General features: G+C 39.4%; 1 protein-coding gene across 2 annotated transcripts in view; it reads left to right on the top strand.

Annotated features, from left to right (window-relative positions):
* The window catches only part of NTRK2 (neurotrophic receptor tyrosine kinase 2), a 198,165-nt gene that overhangs the window by 143,448 nt on the left and 34,084 nt on the right, over window positions 1-20,633 (top strand). For both annotated transcript variants that reach the window (XM_053968839.1, XM_053968844.1), the window contains 3 exons: window positions 3,043-3,173; window positions 8,705-8,877; window positions 12,276-12,510. In XM_053968839.1, the coding sequence (XP_053824814.1) occupies window positions 3,043-3,173; window positions 8,705-8,877; window positions 12,276-12,510 (539 nt within the window). The remainder of the gene's footprint in view (window positions 1-3,042; window positions 3,174-8,704; window positions 8,878-12,275; window positions 12,511-20,633) is intronic.

The raw sequence follows: 20,633 nt of genomic DNA, 5'->3' as shown, positions 1-20,633 counted from the left end.
CCATTTAGAATCAAAAGGAGGAAAATATGACATTCAAATGTCATTTGAATGTTTGTGTACCTTTTCTTGTGAGACAGTGTTATGAGATGACTTCTTTGTTTATGTCCTCTTTGGCCCAATTATGCATTGTTTCTTCAATGTAAATCCAGGATAATCTCTTGGACTTTAACAGACATAATTTGCTTTATCCTGATAGTAACTGAAAGCAGATTTTGACCTGAATTTTCTAGTGTAACTCCTGCTCAAGTATCCTCCTACTGAAGACAGTATCATTATGCTGGGGCCCTGAATGTGGTAAATGGATTTTTTTCCTTAGCTTATATATCCATCACACCATATGTGTTTGATTTACTTATATTGTTCTTATGTTTAATCTCTGCCCATTTAGTCATACTTACTGTCACTTTTTATTTATTTGGTAACTCGGCACAGCTCAAAAAGGTAACAGGAATGGATAGAGCATAACAAGTTACAAATATATTCTGTGCAGGCCTCTTTTGCACCTTGCTGTGTTTCAGCTTTTACAGTTTGGTTTATGGGATGGATTGTTTATTCAAATGCCTTGTTTATATGAGTGTTTAACAGCAGCTGTAAGTGTAGTACTGAGAAGTATTGAGTGTGGTTTTTATTTATTTTTACTCTATTGTTTGTAACGTCCTCCAGGAGCTTCACAAAAAAACTTCTTTCTACCACTAGGCCAAACATTAGCACTATAATGGGCTCAAAATAGAGAAGACCCATACAAAATTCAGACTGTCTCCATCACCAAGTCTTTGGCAGCTGTGGGCAGAAAAAAATTTAAAACTGCCTTTGCTGCCTTTCCCTTCTGGGAAAGGAACAGAGGCATCCTTCTGGCAATATAGTAAAGCAGAGGGAAAGAGAACTCCCCAAGAGGCAGGGTTGGATGGCAAGTTTTTTAGGGGATAGGAGGTAGCACTCATTTGTTACCAAGCGTTTTTAAAGCTCAGGTGATGAGATGTGCCACACTCCGGATGCCATACCAGGGCAGCAATCCTTCAGCTCTGCTGGTAGTACCTTGTGACCAGTATTAGCAGAGGCCAGTGATGCTGGTTAACTTGTGTCCATGGGGAAAAGGTGTGTTTTGGTTTAGGCCTATCTTGTGCTGACTGTGTTTTGAGCCCTTCTTGCAAAGCCAGGGCAGAGGAGGAAATGAAAATAAAAAGTAACTTCATACTGACTGCAGGGGACCTGCTAAGGTAGCTGGTCAAATAAAGCATCACCATGACAAAATTTAATTTTATGCTAGACCAGTGTATGACAAGAGTAAAAAATGTAGCTATTGTGCAGTCTCATTTCATATGTACCTAATGGGATGTGTGGCCTCTCCTGGAAGACTTGGCACTGGAAAAAGAGGCTATGAATATCCCCCCTGCAGCCACCAGCTGTGGAGAAAGCAGCAAAGCCTGGTGAGTCTGGTGGGCTGTGGGGAGAATCCTGTCTTCCCCACTCTATGCACAGGGTATGAGGGGCCTGCTTGCATGCTGGCCAGGAGCCTTCTAGCAGGTGCCAGCTGGATCTGGTGGAGATCTGTTTCTCAGGTGTGCTGCCCACTTCAAGACGGCAGATGCTGGATTGCTCACTCTCTGAGCCTGCTCCCTCATGTCCACACACAGGGTTATGAAGTGTATTTACATGCAGTGTGCTCAGGTTAGGTTGCTGTAGGCTTAGGGTGTGGGACACACATTTTCTTCTATTGTAGACTATGGTCCTTTTCTCCAAATGCTGGTGATAAGAATAAGGACAGGCTGCGCCATTTCTGTCCACTGATGTTATCATCAGCACTCCTCTTTTAGTCATGGAGGCAAGGTGGTTTTTGTGTACCAGTGGTCACCTGCTTTGAAAGAGGCATGTGACCAAGTATGGAGGCAGGTGTCGGTCTGCATCTGGTTAGATCCTAAATTATTGTCAGGGTTGAGTCCTGGTCCCTGTAGTTGAGCAGCCAAGGTGAGATTTTCACCCTTGCAGAAGCCAGCCTGATGCCTGTGCACTGCTATTTAATTTGCTGTGTTTAGAATTTAAGTTGTAAATGGTCTTCTTCCAGGCAGGGTTTAATTTCAGTGTTTGCAAAGACAGCTAAGTGCACTGAGGTTAAAACCATCAGCAGATGCTGTCTGGACTGTACAGTTTCAGCAACACAAGCTGTCCACCCTATTGGCAGCTAAACTGCCCTTTGAACTGCTTTATTTAGCTTGAACATTGTAAATTGATAATGTAGTCTACAAAATTTAGCACAGTATTTTAAATATTAAAGATTTTAATGGAAGTTTTTGCTGAAAGGAGAATGTAAAATAAGTCAAAAAAATGTTTATGGGCTTCAGTGTTTGAATCAATTGACTCTGGGCAGCAACTGAACTAAGGTGCTGTCTGCTGTGTGGACCAAAACCTTTGTCGATCCTTTGTTTCATTTGCTTCAGATCAATACTGTAAATCATGTTTGTGAGAAACATAGGAAAACAGTGGTTTACTTACAAGTGGTAAGTACTTACAAGTGGTAACTTTACTTACAAGTGGTTTGCTTACAAGTGGTAAGTAAACCAGAGTGTTAAGTTGCATTTAGTTGAAAGAGGACACATTTGTTTTTTTAGAGGACACATTTGGTTTAGGTTATTTTTAAAACTTTTTTGATTTGGATGGGAGAGTTCTGCTATTGTTAAAGGTGCAAAAGTAGAAAAGGTGTGAGAAAGGCTTGGTTTGTTTTCTGATTCACTGACTTAATGTTTTTTAAAAAGTAGCATTAGCTCTTATGTATGCATTGCAGCAGTCATCCTAACATGATGATAAATGGCCTGTTCCCAGGTGACTCAATTCCATGTCTTCTTATCCAGAAAATGCACTACCTTCCAAATACAAATGTATAAATTCAGTCTTTTTTGCAGAAAGTGGTAAAAACTGAAATGTGGGCACTTTGATTCCTTTCCTACTTTACAGGCAATCCTATCACCATGTGGCTGTAAGCATGGACTCCATCCCATCCTGAACTTGCAGCTCCCTTCTGACCTCTGTTTTGTCTTCTTTTCACAGTTGTGCATCACATCAAGCGCCACAATATTGTTCTTAAAAGAGAACTGGGAGAAGGAGCCTTTGGGAAAGTCTTTCTGGCAGAATGCTATAACTTGTGTCCTGAGCAGGGCAAGATCTTGGTGGCAGTGAAGGTAAAAGAGTCTAGGGTTACCATTATTAATCCATGGTTGCAACTAATGCTGTTTTATTTGTAAATGATCATGTTTGCCTATTCCATAATCCAGTGTAACTGTTCTCATACATGTAGAAGAGTTCACAAGGCTAATAGAGTGTTAAGAGAATTTGGTATTTAATCTTGCTGTAGATTATAAAAAGAGACCTGAATCATACAAGGAAAGGGAGGAAACAGATTGCATCACAAGGGGGCAAAATCTTTTATGGTCTGTCTGAAGTACAGTTAGTGAAAGATAATGTCTGGGTTATTAAAAATGCATATGATACATATGCGTGTCTAAAAAATAATCTGTTACTAACTAAGAATAGGTTATGTGTATAATTGCTAGGCAAAGAACAGCTTTTGGTTTCAGGACTGTGCCATTCTTTTAATCAGCAACTGAAATTTTCTGTGGGTAGTTTTCATTAATATAGCTTGGAGACCAAGCCTGCTTCCCTGCACAAAGCCCCCCTTTTCCCCCCCAAAATTCAAAGGTGAAGTTAGCTGTTGACCTTAGCTGTGAATGTAGCTAGAAAACAGTATTGGTGAAACTACACTCTCAGAAGTGAAAGTTTGAACATTTTCCCTGAAAACAATCTCTTATCTCCATCTGTATGCTCTGCCAAAAACTAAACAAGGTGTCCAGCATTTGAAATATCTTATTAAGTGCAGGGGGAATAGATGTCCAGGATTTGGGCTATGCCAAGTGACCAGAAAATAATCTTATCTGACAGGTCACAATTAGGCAACCATGTGTGCATTTTGGATGAAACCACACAGTAAAAGAAATCATGTAGATCATCTTTTTGAATTTGGTAACAAGAAATAGAGTCTTGAATCTGACAGTGGAAGAACATGAAAGGAGAATAGTCTCGTAGAGTGCTCCATCAAAAATAGGTTTTTGGGTTTGCCAAGGTTATATGCTTTTCGATACTTGGAGTAGTTCAGTCATGTTGACTGTTGAGAAAAAAATTAAGCCCTGAAGGGATATAGCATAGACAGGAGAAAGCAAGAGATAGGTGATGACAAAACTAGATCTGAATTATTTTTTTGTTGTATTTTCGTGGTTACAGTGGAAATGGCCTTTCTTCTATCACTTTAGGGAACTGCTTGATTAAAGCAAATTAAAGTATTTCCATTCACTTGCTCCTTTTGAAAGTCCTGTCTAAATGGAGCCTAGCACTTCTGCTGTTAAATGGTGCACTGCACTTTCTCTCTGCTGCTTATTCTCAGTGTAAATCAAATGGAAAAGTAAAGTATTCAACCTTTAAAGGCACATATGTCTCCATAGAACTAGATGAACTAGATGACCAATCTATCCATTTTCTGGGCAAGTTGTCACACTATTTTGCTTTTTTTTTTTTTTTTTTTTTTAAACAAATCCTCTCTTTATAGTGTCCTTAATAAGAATCTTGCAGGCGGCTGTGGGAAGAATTACCTCTGGGAACAGGTTATGCCCATTTTATGTTTCTGTCATTGACTCTAGCTGTTGTCACAGAGCAAATTTTTTGGTGAACGGAGGCACAGGATTGATCCTCACATAACTGAGGGGTTAATTGCCTGATGCTTGTCTCTTTCACTGTGGTTACCAACCACAGATAAAAGGTATCCCTCAGCCACAGTAGAGGTCGACAGATGGGGCCTCCACTGGAGTGCAGAGAACTATCCTGCACTTCAGTGTCTGGACTCCATCCCTGAACTAGTAGTAGAGGAACAGACCTGGATGCCAGCAGCAATGAGCAGCTTCTCCTGACACACAACAGCTTTAGAGAGCTTCAGTGCCATGGGTAAAAACAGAACATGCCAATCACTATAAAATAGATTTGGTGAGGCTGTGGAAATAGGTACTTGCCTAAGAGTAAGGTGGTGCCAGGGAGATTTCAGCAGCAAGGAGGCACAGCCTCAACTGTGTAATGGGGGTCAGGTTGGCTAGTGGTTCCTGTCAGCTCCCTGTGCCTGCCAGTTGCTGGAAAACTGTATGGCTTGTTTCTGGCCTTGAGCATCCCTCCTTCTAACTCAGCATGTTCCCTTCTTATCAGTCAGCTGGTATCCAAAATGCTGAGGCTGCTGCAGCAAATTATTTAGGAGCTAAGAGGCCCAGAAAAATCTGGGAAGATAAAAAAGATCAGGCCTAGCATAAAATACCAAAGAGCTTGAGCTTTTGCTCCTTTAAATAGGAGAAAGGCAATTTGTTTAAACTGGTTTTGATTAGTGTGAGCTTTTTGGAGATAACACAGTGTACTTGGAAATACTTTCTATAGGACAAAACCTGGGCATTGGACTAGCATTGCCCCCATAGCACATCATATCAGGCACTTTTAGAGAACAGAGGGTGGAAGAAGGAAAAATTATTGTTTTCTTGAGGGCCCAATTTGCTGTGTTTGTTCAGGCCTGGCTCAGTACTGTCTCCTCATAGGACTGGATCCCCAGGCATAGTCTCAAGCTAGTGTAGCCTATCCAGAGCAGGAGGTGATGTTGACAGGGCAAGGTTAGTAGCTGCCTCTGGCTCCCCTGGGAGGTTTGGCTCAGCTAGCAGACTGCTGTGTATGTGAGATCAAAAACATTTCCATGGCACCTGCACAGGAAAACCAAAGATTTCCAATTCTTCAGACCTTCAGTTCTGAGAAGACTCAAAATCACCCCTTCATTTCTTGAGGAGACATACCAGTCAGGTCTTGTATGTTGATGGGAAGCAGTAGCAATAATTTTGTAGGGGAAGGCTGAAACAGTAGAAAGTAGTAGTAGTAGTCATGTAGCTGCCTTGAGAGTTTGGCTACCAAGTCCTGCTGGTGTTGGTGACAGCTCCATCCTCCTGCTGTTGTTCTGACTTGGCCATGAAGGCAGCTCTGTGGTCTCAGAGTGGCACAGGTGGTGTCAGACAGACTGATGTCGGAGTTCACACTCACTGCAGAGCACAGGGCAGCCCAGACCACATGGAGTGGCTGGAAAGTACATGTGATTGAATCTCAGATCCTACTTGGGAAAACCTCCTGTCGACTGGTGAAAGTTCTTTGTATGCAGAGCTTTGGCATTCTTGTCAGTAATGATAATAATAATTAATATGTCTTTCCTCTCTTTGTGCTCTTAGGGTTTTATTTTGATTTTTTCTTTTTTTTTCCTTGTACTGAGAACAAGCTAAATTCATTAGTCAATGTCATTTCTATGTAAATTCTACATACTTATTAATTTTTTTACTTTCCAGTCTCCTCCTTGCCTGACTGTGCCAGCTCTCTCTCATGCATTGTGTCTATTCTGTGCATTGCATGAAATCATGAAATGGAGATTTTGCAACGGTGGATTACAGAAATTCTAGTCAGCCCATGGTAGCAGAAACCCTGCCTGAGTTTCACCTGAGTTTTAGACTTTTCTGCATTTTGCTGTTTGACAGAAAATGTGGAATTGCCATGGCAACTACTCTGTCATATGATAATTTTGCTGTTTCTGTGAGATAAAAAGCATCTTCTCAAATATACAATATGCCGTCCTCACAGGACAGAGCTGTCAGCATTTTTGCTGTCTTTCCAGGGAAAGAGCCTGCTGGAAAGAGGATCAGCCCCTGCTTCTCCCTGGCAGTTATTTCCAGATTGCTATTATTTAAAAATGAGTTTTGTATTAATTGTTTTTCTTATTCTGTTATTGAGAAGAATCATTTCTGCAATCACTTCATATATGAAATGACCAGAGGAAACTCAAGTGACAACAGAATTATTACAAGTGATTTCAGTATATGTAACGCACACTGGACTGTGGGTTGGTGCCTGTATCATGTTAAAGCATCATCCCAGAGCCTGGAAGTATTGGAAAACACTTCAATTCCAGTCCTCACTCAGTTCAGATGTCCATGATACAGCTATGTATACTAATATAGCATAGCTAGTGAAGCCTTGATGAAGCAATATCCTTGTTGCATCATTAGTAAAGCTTATGGAAAAAAGGATTCTGCTCCTGAAGGCATGCTAAGATTCAGAAGTACATTCCTCAGGGAAGGGACATCTAAGGCATAAGTGACTTCTCTTGCGTCTAGGATCCACAGAGGCTGAAATCCACAGGTAAAAGCCCCTGAACTTGAAAGACAGCAATCCATTCTGCCCTAGTCCTTGTCCCCCCATCTGAATTTTAATATGGTAACTATTAATTTTTCAAGATCCAGGATTGCAATATCACAAGTAAAGGATGTGTTTTTTCCAATAGTCACCTTCTAGCCTCTTCTTCACACATGCACACATATAAAACTAGAAAAGTGGACAGAATTTTCCCTGTTGAAGCAAAAGCTTGAACAAATGATGACTTCCGCTGCTAAAAACTCAGTTTGTTGGCAGAACAGTTGGACAGTATCAAACCTCTGTATTTCTGTTCTGGTGAGTGTGGTTGGTCTCATGATCTACATATTAATTCAGGATAGAAAGTAAAGGGACTAGATGGCCAGAAAAAAGGCATCTTCAGTTAAAACATTGCCACTACTTTTTTGTCTTATCTTCCATTGTATTAAACCTAGGTATTGTTAAAATCCAGAGGTACAGAGCCCAGACAGCAGTTTCTGTGAAGAATAAATTGTGAATGTTAGTAACTTGCCATCTTTCTCTTGTGGTTTTAGAAATATTTTTTGAATTAGGAGAGCGTAACCACTGTACCTCTTGACTACAGAGACTATTAGTGGTTTATCGTCAATTATAATTATTCTTCATTTAATTGGTGTCAGAACGTGTTTTTTTTTTTTTGTGCATGAAAGTGTTTTCTCACTTTTGAAATGTGGTTTGTAAGGAGAAATCAGAAACTGCCTATGTGTGACAGTTAAATTAGTATTATTTCATTAGAAAATATTTAAGCCTCCTATTTGATCCTGTGACACCCCAGAATTCCTCTGTGCATCTGCTTCCCTCCGTGTCTATCACTTTAGATTTGATGTTACTTATGCATATGCCCAATCTTAGTCATGTGAGTAGATCTACAGAATTTCAAAGTTTTTGGCTGAAATCTTAGGTTATTCTGGTCCAGGGAGATTAGTGTAAATCTACCTAACATATAGCACACCACAGAGACTAACATCAGCAGTACATACACATTACCACCATGTATTTTAAATAAGCAGAGTTTTATTTTAAAGAAATAATAAGAAAAGTAAATATCAGCAGGATACTAGGGGTTGCTTGAGTTAAATGCTCAAGGATACAAACCAGCTGTGTACTAGTATATTTTTGGGATGAGATCAGTTTATTTGTTCTGTGTTTGGAAAACACTTGTCACAGCAAGAGCATGAGTATTCATACATTCACTTACAAGAAAACTGTTTGTTTGGGATAACATGTGGCAGGAGAATGAAAATTGTACTGCCATTATTTAATTGCACTTCAGGATCACATCTGCATTTCTAAAAGAGTTATTTAGAAAGTACTTCCTCCATCCTCCATGATGTACTGTGTCCTTATCTTACCCTTACAGGGCTATCCCACATATTTTCTACCTTCTGTGAACATCTGTCCTTCCTTATATTTTCATTTTCTCCACCAGACACTGAAGGATGCCAGTGATAATGCCCGCAAGGACTTCCACCGTGAGGCAGAACTGCTAACTAACCTGCAACATGAGCACATTGTCAAATTCTATGGTGTCTGTGTTGAGGGTGATCCACTCATCATGGTCTTTGAGTATATGAAGCACGGAGATCTTAACAAATTCCTCAGGTAAATCCATGAACATATATTGTGATCCTGAGCCAAAAGTGGGCAGAAAAGGTAGCTGTTACTGGTCCTTAATGTGAAATTAACAACTACCACTGGAAAAAGCTGACACCTAGGAAAACAAATTGTATGACTCTTGTCTTTTGAACTGGGATGTGGGGCTCTGTTTCTTTGCCTGTTTGGAAGCACCATTAAATCAAGCTATGTATCAAAGAAATATTGTTTCCAATATATTTTCTTATAGGCTTTCTGGTAGCACTTGGAAAATCCCACTCAACACCTATTGCTATCTGTAGGCATCAGAGAGCTTCTGAAGTCTAACCCCTTTTGTCTTCCCTCCTCTCAGTGTTTTGGAAAGACTGCTATAAATCTGCAGCAAGAAAACTATGAGCCGTGGAAACTTCTGTGAATTGGAAAATGCTACACTTTAGGGTCCATATTAGGGCTTTATCTCATAAAGCTGTTCAGGAATGTGCATAGGAAATTGAAATTTGCCAGTAGAGCAATTATAATAAATAGATGATACATAAGGTTCACAATAATAGGTAACCCATGATCCAGGAAGTTATGAACAGAGGCCTCATGTATGTGCCATTTCTACCAGCCCGCACTTTTGGACATAAAAATAAACAGTTAAGAGATGGCATTTGCTCTATGTTAAAAATATAAGAGACTATTCTTTCAATGTCTACTGTGTAATTTTATCAATAAATATCACAAAGGTGTTTCAACATACAGAGGTCTTTCCCGCTAAAAATAGGTAGGGGTACCACCATTTTGGAAAGATATCTCTAACAAAGCTGTAAAATAATCAAAATAGATATCTTGTTAAATTGATTAATATTTTCTATATAACTAAAGTGACTATTATTGTTAATGCTGCCATTTATGCATTTTTGATAGCATATTAATGAGTTTGCTGTCTATCTACTACCTCTTTCAAAGGTAGCCACCCTGTAAAACAAATGACATCAATTAGTATCCTCCCTTATTGGCAGGGCTAATAGGTTTGACAGAGAAATTGGGATCTGAACTGGAGATGCAGAGCAAGCACTACTACTGTTCTCAGAATGGTTGTCTCTCTGGCAAAGGATTTAAGTATATTTTAGAATTAAGGGCATTTATGTTTGTCTGCTTGGTCTTCTGCTGTGAATCAAGGCAGAACTGCTATTTCCCTAGATGCCATCCTAGTACATTTTCAGAACACTGAATTTCCATTAGAAGAAGCCAGATTCTCAGTTGATGAGAAATAATTTCTTACTCCGTAAGAAATACTTATTATGCCTTGATTCTTTTTGATTGGCTTTTTCTTACGTTGTAACTCTGATTTTGAATTATTGTACAGAAAAGTATTTTAGCAGACAGTATATTTCCTACTTTAAGGCCTTCACTTTTGAAAAAGCTATTAATCAGCCCTTGTCTTTAGAACATAAAATGATTATGCTGGGACAAGCTATTAAACCTAAGCTCCAATTTGTCATTCCGCTCACATTTTCTGCAGCTTGTGCTGCAGACCAAGAGGTTCACAGCAAAGTGGGCTGTTCCATATTTCTTACCCTGCAGCGCCACCAAAGGCTGTTGGGGAAAAATTGATGCAAAAATTTAACCCAAATGAGCCTGGCTGCCTGCATGCAGCCAAAGCCTGTTCAAATCTAGGACTAAAGCTCAAATTCATGCCTGCCCGGGGCTTGGTCTGTGGACTAGTGGATGGTGCGGCTGCAGAGAATATCTGTCAATGTCCGTGGCTATTGCAGACACTGAAGATCACCTCATTTATGGCCAGCACCAAGCAGACAAGCAAGCTGGATGGAATGTTAGGAATAACCTACAAATTCCTTTAGATACAGACCATGTCCTCAGGGAGATTAGCAAAAGACAAGAAGTTCTTTTATTTAGCAGCTCAGAGGTTCATGTCTGAGAACACTTATTTGAACATGCATGATAAAGGTACAGTATTTTTTAATAGGAATTTGCTTGTGAGTTTTAGTTGGAGATTTCATATCCTCCCATTTATTCCTGCCCCCATCAACCTAGACCAGATGAATGGCTGCATACCCTGTGGCAGAAAGTTGCTTTGCCAGGTACCAGATACAGTCCCATCAATGCTACACACCCTCCTTCATTTCTTTCTCACATCTGTCACTTTGCTAATGAAATTCTTCCCTTGGGACAATTTTAGTATCATATTTCTAATTGGTAGTGTCAGATTTGATCTCACAGATCTTGATTAATTTGAAAATCTTTTCCAAACTCCTGTGCCCTTACCCTAGAGAAAAATTAAGGCCTCACCTCTATTGAGGAGGGAAGAGGAGAGGTGGTCTCTTTGAAAGAATAGTTTTTAGGAATGGAATGAAAAAAGGGCTTCTGAAAACACAGAAAAATAGAATGGATGGAAAAGGATATTTGGAACATTATAAAATGTATCAAATGAGTAGTGATTGCCAGATTGCCTCATTGATTGGATAAGGATTAGCTAGTAGTTCTTGCAAACATTGTTCATATGAATGTTTATATCTGAGTCTTCAAGATACTAGGATGTACAGGCATACCAGAGCTCACACAATTAAGATGGGTAAAGCTCATGTATCCCAGTACTTTGCTGGGCTTTCAGAATACAAAATATCTCTGGTTTTGATGAAGTGCATACAAGTATTCTCATTAATCAGTTGATTGTTGCTTCTTAGGGATTTGCTAGGTCTTGAAAACCTCATATTTCTGAAGCTGTTTTGTTTTTCCAAATAGTGTGTGTGTGTTGTCTCCTCTTCCTATTGTCAAGAATTCTCATCTCAGGCAGGACTCACCCTTGGTGATGAAATAAGCAAAAATTCTTTCCTGCTGTGCATTTGAATAGGAAATTAGAAGTATAAATTTAAAATTGCTGCCCTTGCTTCTCAAATGGAGAAGGAACTTAGCTCTTTCTTGTTTAAGAAAAGATGGAAGGGTCAATGGTCTGTATCCCTGCAGAAATCAAGGAATGCCAGTCACAGGAAAAATGATGCTATGCATACCACCTCATTGCCTTTCCCTCAATTGTTTTACAGTGGGGTAAGATTTTCTCTTGGTTCCCAAGCAGGTTTGTTTGTCAGCCTCTCTCCAGAAAAGATTACTAGAATGGAACAGGAGAAAGGTGATGCTTTCTGACAGATGGGTACTATTGTGAACACATATGCCTTATTTGCTCGAGTAATATATATCCTGTTTGTACTGCTCTTCAGACCATCTATCTTTCATCAGTGAAAGAAAACAGTAAATGAGAAAAGCCAAGACAAATTTTTTTCCCTATTTCACTAAGGAATTTATAGCACTTTTGATGGAGTTGTGTGGGCTGACACTCACTAAAGCCTTTCACTTCTCCATCTTACAAGTGGCTTATCAGTTTATCAGATTGTGTTTTGGTTCAGGGCACATGGACCAGATGCAGGACTGATGGCAGAAGGCAACCGTCCTGCTGAGCTGACCCAATCCCAGATGCTTCACATTGCCCAGCAGATTGCTTCTGGTATGGTTTACTTGGCATCACAGCACTTTGTGCATCGGGATCTTGCTACCCGGAATTGTCTGGTTGGTGAAAACCTACTGGTGAAGATTGGGGATTTTGGGATGTCTAGAGATGTGTACAGCACAGACTACTATCGGGTAAGTGAACTGCTGTAACAAGTAATAAGCTAGGTCTTGTTCAGTCTTCTTACCACATTGGTGTGACTGATCTGCTTTTATACTTAACCATCTGTCTGTCAGGTAATTTAGAGCCTAGCATATGGAGAGCCTGGTTCTGAATTAAAAGGTTTTGGTAAACTTGGAGAGTTAATCAGAGTAGTCTGTCGTGTTTTGTTGTTTATATATGTTGCATTTAGATTCTAAATCACAGAAAGGCCTTTTTCTCTGGGCAAAAATTTTGCACGTTTGCTTGGCATAAGTGAAGAAGAAACAGCAGATGAAAAGGAAGAGTGGGTAATCAAATTTGGTCCAACACTTTGAAGCTATTAAAATATGTTCTTAAATACTGCTAAGAAAAATGGAAATGGTAACTTTGAGGAGCAGTTGTATAATGTATCAGTTAACTGGAGGAAAAATAAGTATTGGGCAACAGTAGTGACCAGTTACATTACTCAAGAAGATATTAGGTGAGATAATAATCAGTGTAATCAGCACCTTGCTCTTTTTATTCTGACTGTTTTCCCTGAGCTTAGTTGCCATAAAGTGCTATCTGAATTTTGCAAAGGTCTTCTGAGATTGCTGGGATAAACAAACTGAGGGCATTAATGGTGTTGTTGACGTAGTCTTTGTGCTATGTGGTAAGTCATGTAGTTGACACCATTTGCTGTTTGATATCACATTTGTAATTTCATGATTGGAACTGAACTTGTTTGTGGCTTGGGGAAGGCAGTCCATGACTAAGCTGATAATTTACAATCCGTAGAGTTTATCCTGTAAGGTAAACTTACCATCTTTAAGCACATGTTTTGTATCTGCCTCTCTATTCCTTATTTCTTATTCCTTTTTTGTTATTACTTTCTTAGCCACTCAATTTGGATTGTGTTATTAAAGGAAAATGTCACACCTCACTGTCAGTATTGGTGGGATGCCTGGAAAGAGATTGTCTCTACATGTGGCTAAGGCTGGGCAGGATAGAGGAAGCAAGCTAGTTTTGAAAATTAGTGTTGAATGCTGATTCACTTAAAAGCTAATAAGTAACTGTTAATTTACTTTACAGTTTACTTAACTGTAAATGTTAACTGTTAATTTTCTTTCCTTTCAAAGATAAACCTAGTATTTGGTAAACATATGATCCAGATTCCTCTTATATATTGTTATTTTGGAAACTGGCACTTTGAATTATTTGATCAACTTAAAACAAGCATGACTGCATTTCAGAGCTTGAAAAAAATACACAGGATGGTAATAACTTTGTCTGTGTTTTAAAGGACACCAGTGAGCAGAGGCTAAGGTTTCTTGATTTTGCATATTGCATTTTTGCACCACTTGTTGGGATTGAAGTCTTGTCCCTGTTCCATACTTCAGTGTTTACCATATTAGTCATTACACTTAAGAATGAATGTATATGCAAGACAGTACATGTTTCCAAAGTTTGTTACTTTCAGAGGCAACATTTTTGAACATATGCTTTGCTTATGTTTGGGAAAAAAAAAGGTAACTCCCCCTGCTGCATAAAAACTATCTGCAAAAGGGGATAGAAGCTCAGTAGTCATATGGCCTTCCTGGAGACAGCTGAGGCTTGGCTCAGGCATGTGATGGTATACAGACTCTGGCATCAATGTACCTGCTCACGTACATCTGGGTTTAATCCTCGAGTCTTACACATGAGTACTCAAGCAAAGCTTCTACCCACTGAAACACAAATTTAGAACAGCACCTGTGACCTGGAAAAAGCAGGAGTTCAGGAAATTCTGGGTAACCTGGATAGCCCTTGGACACCTCTCAAAGGATCTCATTTAAGAGGTACATTGTATTTCCCTCATAACAGAATCACTCTCTTCTTTCCTTCTTCTCTCCCTTATCTTCACTTATTTTTGAGGTGAAGGAGGGCTTCTGGGAGGTCCAGAGTGTAACAAAGGAGAAGGAAGAGGTACTAGTGTGAAGAGCATGCAATCATTGATTTGAGAGAGGGAACAAATAAGGTGGGGAAAGTAATTGTGAAAGGTGTTAGTGAAAGACAGAAATGAGAATGAAGAAAGAGGTAAACAGGTGTCAAAGGGGATGATGTAAAATAGCATAGCCCCATCCAAACTATATAAGGTTGCAGAATGATGGGTGGCTATGAAATTTCAAATTGGGAAGTTGCTTGTTCTACACAGTAAGAAAAACAAGAAGGACAACTTCTCTGGCACCTCATGTTTCAGTTGGTTTCTAATTAGTGCAGAGGAGGGAGAGAGCCACAGCCTGCCATGCCACTATATTTCACAGCTGATAAAAGTTTGACGTTCCAGTTGAGCCTATGAAGTTTTGGCCTGGCCTTTCTGGGACATATGTGGGATGGTCAGAAGATGGTCATGAAAAAATCAAAGCAATGATGAATTCCCAGATGGTTGCCTGGAGAATTGCATCCTTGGCAGGCCTAAGTTAGTGATAACACTGGAATGGCACTGATGTACCATAACTTAATTGCTTATAGCAGGCTAAGTCTTTTTAACTGCTCAGGCTTAATCACTCATAGAGAAGCAAATCATCCCCAACCCTGACAGCTTTATCTGATGGCCATTGGAAAGATTTACACAATTCCAAAAAGTTCTGCAAGAAATGGTTCATCATTTGTGGGTTTTAGTACACTGGAATTTTTTTTTTTTTTGGAGCCTGCCACTCAGTCATGATTTTAGATTTGCCCAAGATGATTATTTATAGCTTGCTTCTGTAAGATAAGGATGATCCCAAGTCATTGTGCACTGTTAGATTTTTAATGATATTCTGCATTGAATCAGCTCAGCTGTTAAGAGATGCTTCAGGGAAGAGTGGGAGAGAAGTAACCCTTGGACTGGGAATACATATGATGTGTGTCCTGGATTGCACAAGCTTTCCTTTCTTCTCCCCCTTTTTTTTTTTTTTTTTTTTTTTTTTTTTTCTGTTTTTTTTCATCATGCAGGAATCTTGAAGGTGGGGGAAGTCCTGATGTACATGCTAGCATCCACTGTAACAACAACAGGGTTTGATAGTCAGACCCCAGAGACATGAAGAAACTGTGATGGCTTTTCTTACCCAGAAGTGCTCCACACCCCAGGCCAAAGTTAAACAACTTTCAAGTTATTGGTTTGGTTTGTGAGCCAAACAGCTCCAGTAACACTGCTGAACTGCAATCCTTATAGCACAAAAGATCCTTTCACAAACTTATTTACTTGCAGAGCTTAGGTCTCAAGTTTATTAGGGGCTTTTATTTGTTTTGTTGATAGCTGGGGTTTGTTGTTTGAATTCCTACCCCCACAGGTCAGGGTTTCCTATCTTACTCTAAGATACCCAGGTAATTCTTTAAAGTAGCTTTCAGTGCTTTTAAGTGCTGACATTGAAGCCTGGGAAGAACTACTTTGTTACTTGTTCTTGCATTCAGAGATAATATATCAGGGCCTTTTTAGGCTTCCAGTTAATATCTGCAAGTGATTGCTCAGTAATTGGTCTCAAAATAATTTAAGCATTTCTTAATTATAAGCAAAAGGCTTGAAAAAAATTAGAAGTCATCTTATCCCAGTACTTGGAAAAACTTAACACAGATATACTTTAAATTTCGAGCCTGGTCAGCCAACTGCAGGCTTGAGCCAAGGTTTGGGATGAAACTGTGATCTCACCAGACTAAGCAAGAGCTTTGCCATTGACTTATTTAGGACCAGAGTTTCACCCTTCCCCATTTTTATGTTTGTCCATTGCAGGATAGACATTCTGTTTCTCATTTTGATTTATGGAGCTCAATTTTGTAATCCCTATTTAGCTATTGTATAACCTACTTGTCTATATGTAACAGCACAAGAACAGGAGACAAAATATGGACCTCTTTTCTCAGCCTGCACAAACCACTCAAAACTCCGTCAAAAGAATGGGCCTAGTGAGGTTTCCATCTTCCTTAAGGCCCAATTTGACCTAAAACTACAGAGAGGTTCACAAAAACTACAGAGAGGTTTCTTCACTTCTGGCACATATCAGGCAGAAGACTAAGAGGATGTATTTCAGTATAAGTTTCAGTGACTCTGTTTCTCTTTAAAAAATCTTCTCCACATTTTGTACCACTTTGCTATTTAAAGAGAGCATAGCATGTCAGATTGGAAGAGACACAGGTTACTGAGCTTGTGTCTTTCACTCTTGAACGAAGCCACACAGTACGTGTGGAGCAGCAAGGACCTGAGACCTCATCATGCTGCAGGGAAAACACCAACACTCACTAGCAGTTTAGCCCTTTCTATATAAGACATAAAGCCCCATAAAAATTCTGCCAGGGAAAAGGAGAAGATTTCAACAGTGTCCTAAGCAACTAAAGAAACTATGCTTGGCAAAATTTCCTGAGAGATCTTAGGAAGTCAGTTACACCTGACACACAGCAAAATGTGACAGCAATCCCCATCAGACATTTCTGTGAAAATCACCTTCTGAAGTGGCAAATTGAGAAAGCTATGTGGCCCCAAGCCAGCTGCATCAGCCTGTGGCCTGACTTGCTTTTGATGATGTTCCTCAGAACATCTGGCCACGTTGCCTCTCCTCAGCATCTTAGAGCAGTGTAGGAACCAAAGATGATTCAGAATCCAATCAAACGACAAGAGGGAAAACAAAAAGGCAAGTTCTGAAAAAAGACTAGTTGAAAGAGTTAATAAGGCGCAGCCTGCAAAATACTGACAGACATCTTCTCAAATACCTCTCAGGTATAGAAGTGGATAGCAGCAATCTTGTGTTTCTGGAGCCTGGATTTCTAACTCCTGAATCACTCCTGTTCTGTCACACAGCCCCTTCTCTCAAAGTGGATGCTGCAAATAAGTAGAATCCTGTGTTGCCAGTGCTTTTCCCTGTAGGCTGCACAACAGCTTCTCTGTCCTAACAGCTGCATTTTTTTTTAATCCAGCAACCTGAATTAACTCATGAGCAATAGACACGTACTTGATCACATTAGTCTACTCTCCAGCCTTTAAATCTCAATTGTATTTAGAGAAACTACTCCTGTCCCATACCACTGTCAGAAAGAAGGCCCACTGTCAGGAAAAAAAGTGTGTTCCTTTTTTTCCCTTTCACATTAACCTTTTCCATTGACTTTCAGTATGTGAAAAAGCAATTTTTATATCTCTTTCTGGTACAGACATTGCTAGAGCTGTGAGTGATATTTTCCAAATCTGATTTTTCCCTTTCTTCGATTAGAGGTACCTCCCAGCCTCTAATGAAAACATGATGCATAGTGCATCTAAACTCACATAGCCTGTGTCATTGTCACATGTATTGTCAGACAATGCCCTGGGACACTCTCATCTTCTACTCCTTCCAAATGAAGAACATCCCTTTTTATTTCCCCTAAGTTTTTTGGTTCAGCCCTCCAGTGAATGACTTTGCAATTCATATTGGCACATTTTGCACCTCTAGTGGTTGAGAAAGACTGTTGTTTCTCTTATATTTTTGGCTTCTTTGGGGGCTGGTTGTTTTGTTTTGTTTTGTTTTGTTTTTTTAATTAGAATTCAAGTCTTGTCTGAATTGGTGTAAAGAACTAAAGAAACAGAATCAGGCTACCAAAAAGTAAACAGCTGATGGAGTGAGAAAGGTTTGTAAGGAACTTTCCTAGATTTTTGTAGATTTGTTTCCTAATGTTTCCTTGATAATTTCTATTTAATGCTAACATTAAGTATTCTGGGATGTTTGTCTTTTTAAAAAATAGATTTCCCATGTGCTTTCAGTTAAGACAGAATAAGCTATTAAACCCTTAACCTTCCAGACTTCCAGAAAAACTAATAGTTACACAATTTGTCATTCCAGGCCTATTTTAAAAATACATAGATTTTGGACCTTTTTGCTACATAAAAAAGTTGAACAACCCTTTTGAGAAAACATTTTGACACTTGTGAATGTTAAAGTCCTCAGCAAACAGTTTTTATTCTGATTTTTGCTGTTCCTTAGCAAGGCCAAAGTAGCAGTTTGAAGAACAGTGAAATAACATTAGAATTAAAGGAATGAATGAGCATCTTGCCCACTAGCCATACCATAGTCCCTTCACATATGAATCCAGTGTTGTAGAGTGCTGTGTTTCTGGAAACTGCATGATATACATTTCTGGTGACACTATGAAATATTTTCCAAAAGATAAGGCTAGTAAAATAATCACCAGAGAGTGATCTCGTTTAAGCTATTTCCAATACCTAATGCCTATTTGCAAAGAGAATTAATGCATGACAGCAAGGGGCTAAAAAAAGAAAAGGCTGTTTTATCATTATTTGGGCTGTAACTAGCCAGGCAAACACCATGATACAAATGTTTACAGTGAGGAACAAGTGTCTGTCTATTCTGAAAGGGCAATAGCAGCAAACACCTGCAGGTCTCAGCTGTCACTACAGAGATGAATACCTGTGTGTGGGAGTTTGGAGGAGGCTGCACTAAAGAAAACAAGAAAGAGTTACTGGGAAGTCAAGCAGCTTGTCAAGGCATTCTCGTAGGTGTGTGTATTGAATTGTCACAGTTTGAAGGCACAGTTTGAAGGCTTTTTATTAGCTGCTATTTTTGTATCCATTGCTCAAAAGGAAATTATCTGCTTCCATACATGGACTTCTCGGCTTTCCTCCTCCGTCAGAATCTCATTGCATCATGTGTAGTTCTGGGGAGGACAGAGGGTTCCAGCAGCCCTGGAGGACATGCACAGATGATATCATGCAACTGGAAACAATATAATAAATAATAGGCCAGCTTGAGAGATGAAAATCCAAAGTAGCTGCCTTGAAGTCACTGTACTAGCTCTGAACTTAAAGTAACATAATCATAGGCAGAATTAGGCCTAATGATTTTAAAGGGCTTCCTGAAAACTCACTGCAGCATCAGTATTTAAAAACTAGTATGCACCAGGACCTGGCATTATCCTGATGACAAAGGATGAGCACCATGGCTTGATACATGTCGCTACTTGCCCATGCCAGAATGTATTCTGTGCTATGCAGGAGGCATAGTCCGTCCTCAGCTTTTACTTACACAACTACTGGTTGGATTCCTGGTTTTGTTTGGAATTACAGCTGTTTAACTTCTTCATTTCTTCACTGAAAACCTAATTTCAGCTTTGTCTTAAGCAAGAACAAGTTCCAAATTTTAGTACAGCTGTAGATGTAGTCACTTCTTAAGTGAAGTTTTTTCATTATCTTCACATTAGGGTTATTGGTCTTACTTGCTTTCCGTCTGTTTTCACCAACACAGATCCTAAGAGGGGAGTCCAAGAAAGTTCTCCTTATTAGTGTTAGGAGAAGGAACATCAGATGTCCAACATGTGTAGTGTGCTGCATTTAACAATCATTTCTTACTAAACTCTCTCTTTCAGGGTTAATGACAGGTTGGCAATACAGAAAATGAGACTTTTAACTGGGAGGTTGTGATATACTTCACTTGGCCAGACTAAAGGACCCTTTTGCTTTAAATGTGTAAATGGGAAGACAGCTTCATGGCTCCTGGAGTACATTCTCCTTCAGTCTATGAGATTAAAGAGTGTAAAGAGGGCAGAAACAAAAACCCATAATAACTAGGTTGAAGAATTAAGCTGATTAAAAGACTAAAGTAAAGTGACTTTGTTGCTATGACCAGTTACTTGATTACCCATTGAATTTCAGTGCCTAATACTTCCTTATTTCTAGTGCTTATTCCTAGCACTAGATTTATACCAACTTGGCTCTCATGCAGCATAACAAGAAACAAGTTCACCTTGAGAAAAAAGTTCAAGCGAGGAGGCAGTACCTAGAAACATATGTTATGTAGAAATCCTGTTGAACTACACTATAGCTTAAAGTGTTAAATGTGTGTCAATCAAAATATTAAAGTGCTTGGAAATTTTCAAATGGAATTTTTTCCTCTGTTTGCCTCTGTTAAAAGCTTTAAGAATTTAGTATTTGGTTCCATACTGGTTATGAAACAGATATTACAGTTTTCAAGGTTCTGGAAGGTTTGGATTTCCCAACCTATTGTTAAAGCATTTTAATGAAGTGCTTTTCAGCTGGTTACTCCCGCAGTATGCAGTTGGTAAGAGCCATAGGATCCACATGCACACCTATAGGATAACAGGAAATTTACACAGTCATCGTCACCAGTGGCTGACACAA

The sequence above is a fragment of the Vidua chalybeata genome, chromosome Z (genome assembly GCF_026979565.1).
Source record: "Vidua chalybeata isolate OUT-0048 chromosome Z, bVidCha1 merged haplotype, whole genome shotgun sequence".
NCBI lineage: Eukaryota > Metazoa > Chordata > Aves > Passeriformes > Viduidae > Vidua > Vidua chalybeata.
The sequence above is the reverse complement of the archived record's forward strand: the minus strand, read 5'-3'. Positions and strand labels throughout refer to the sequence as shown.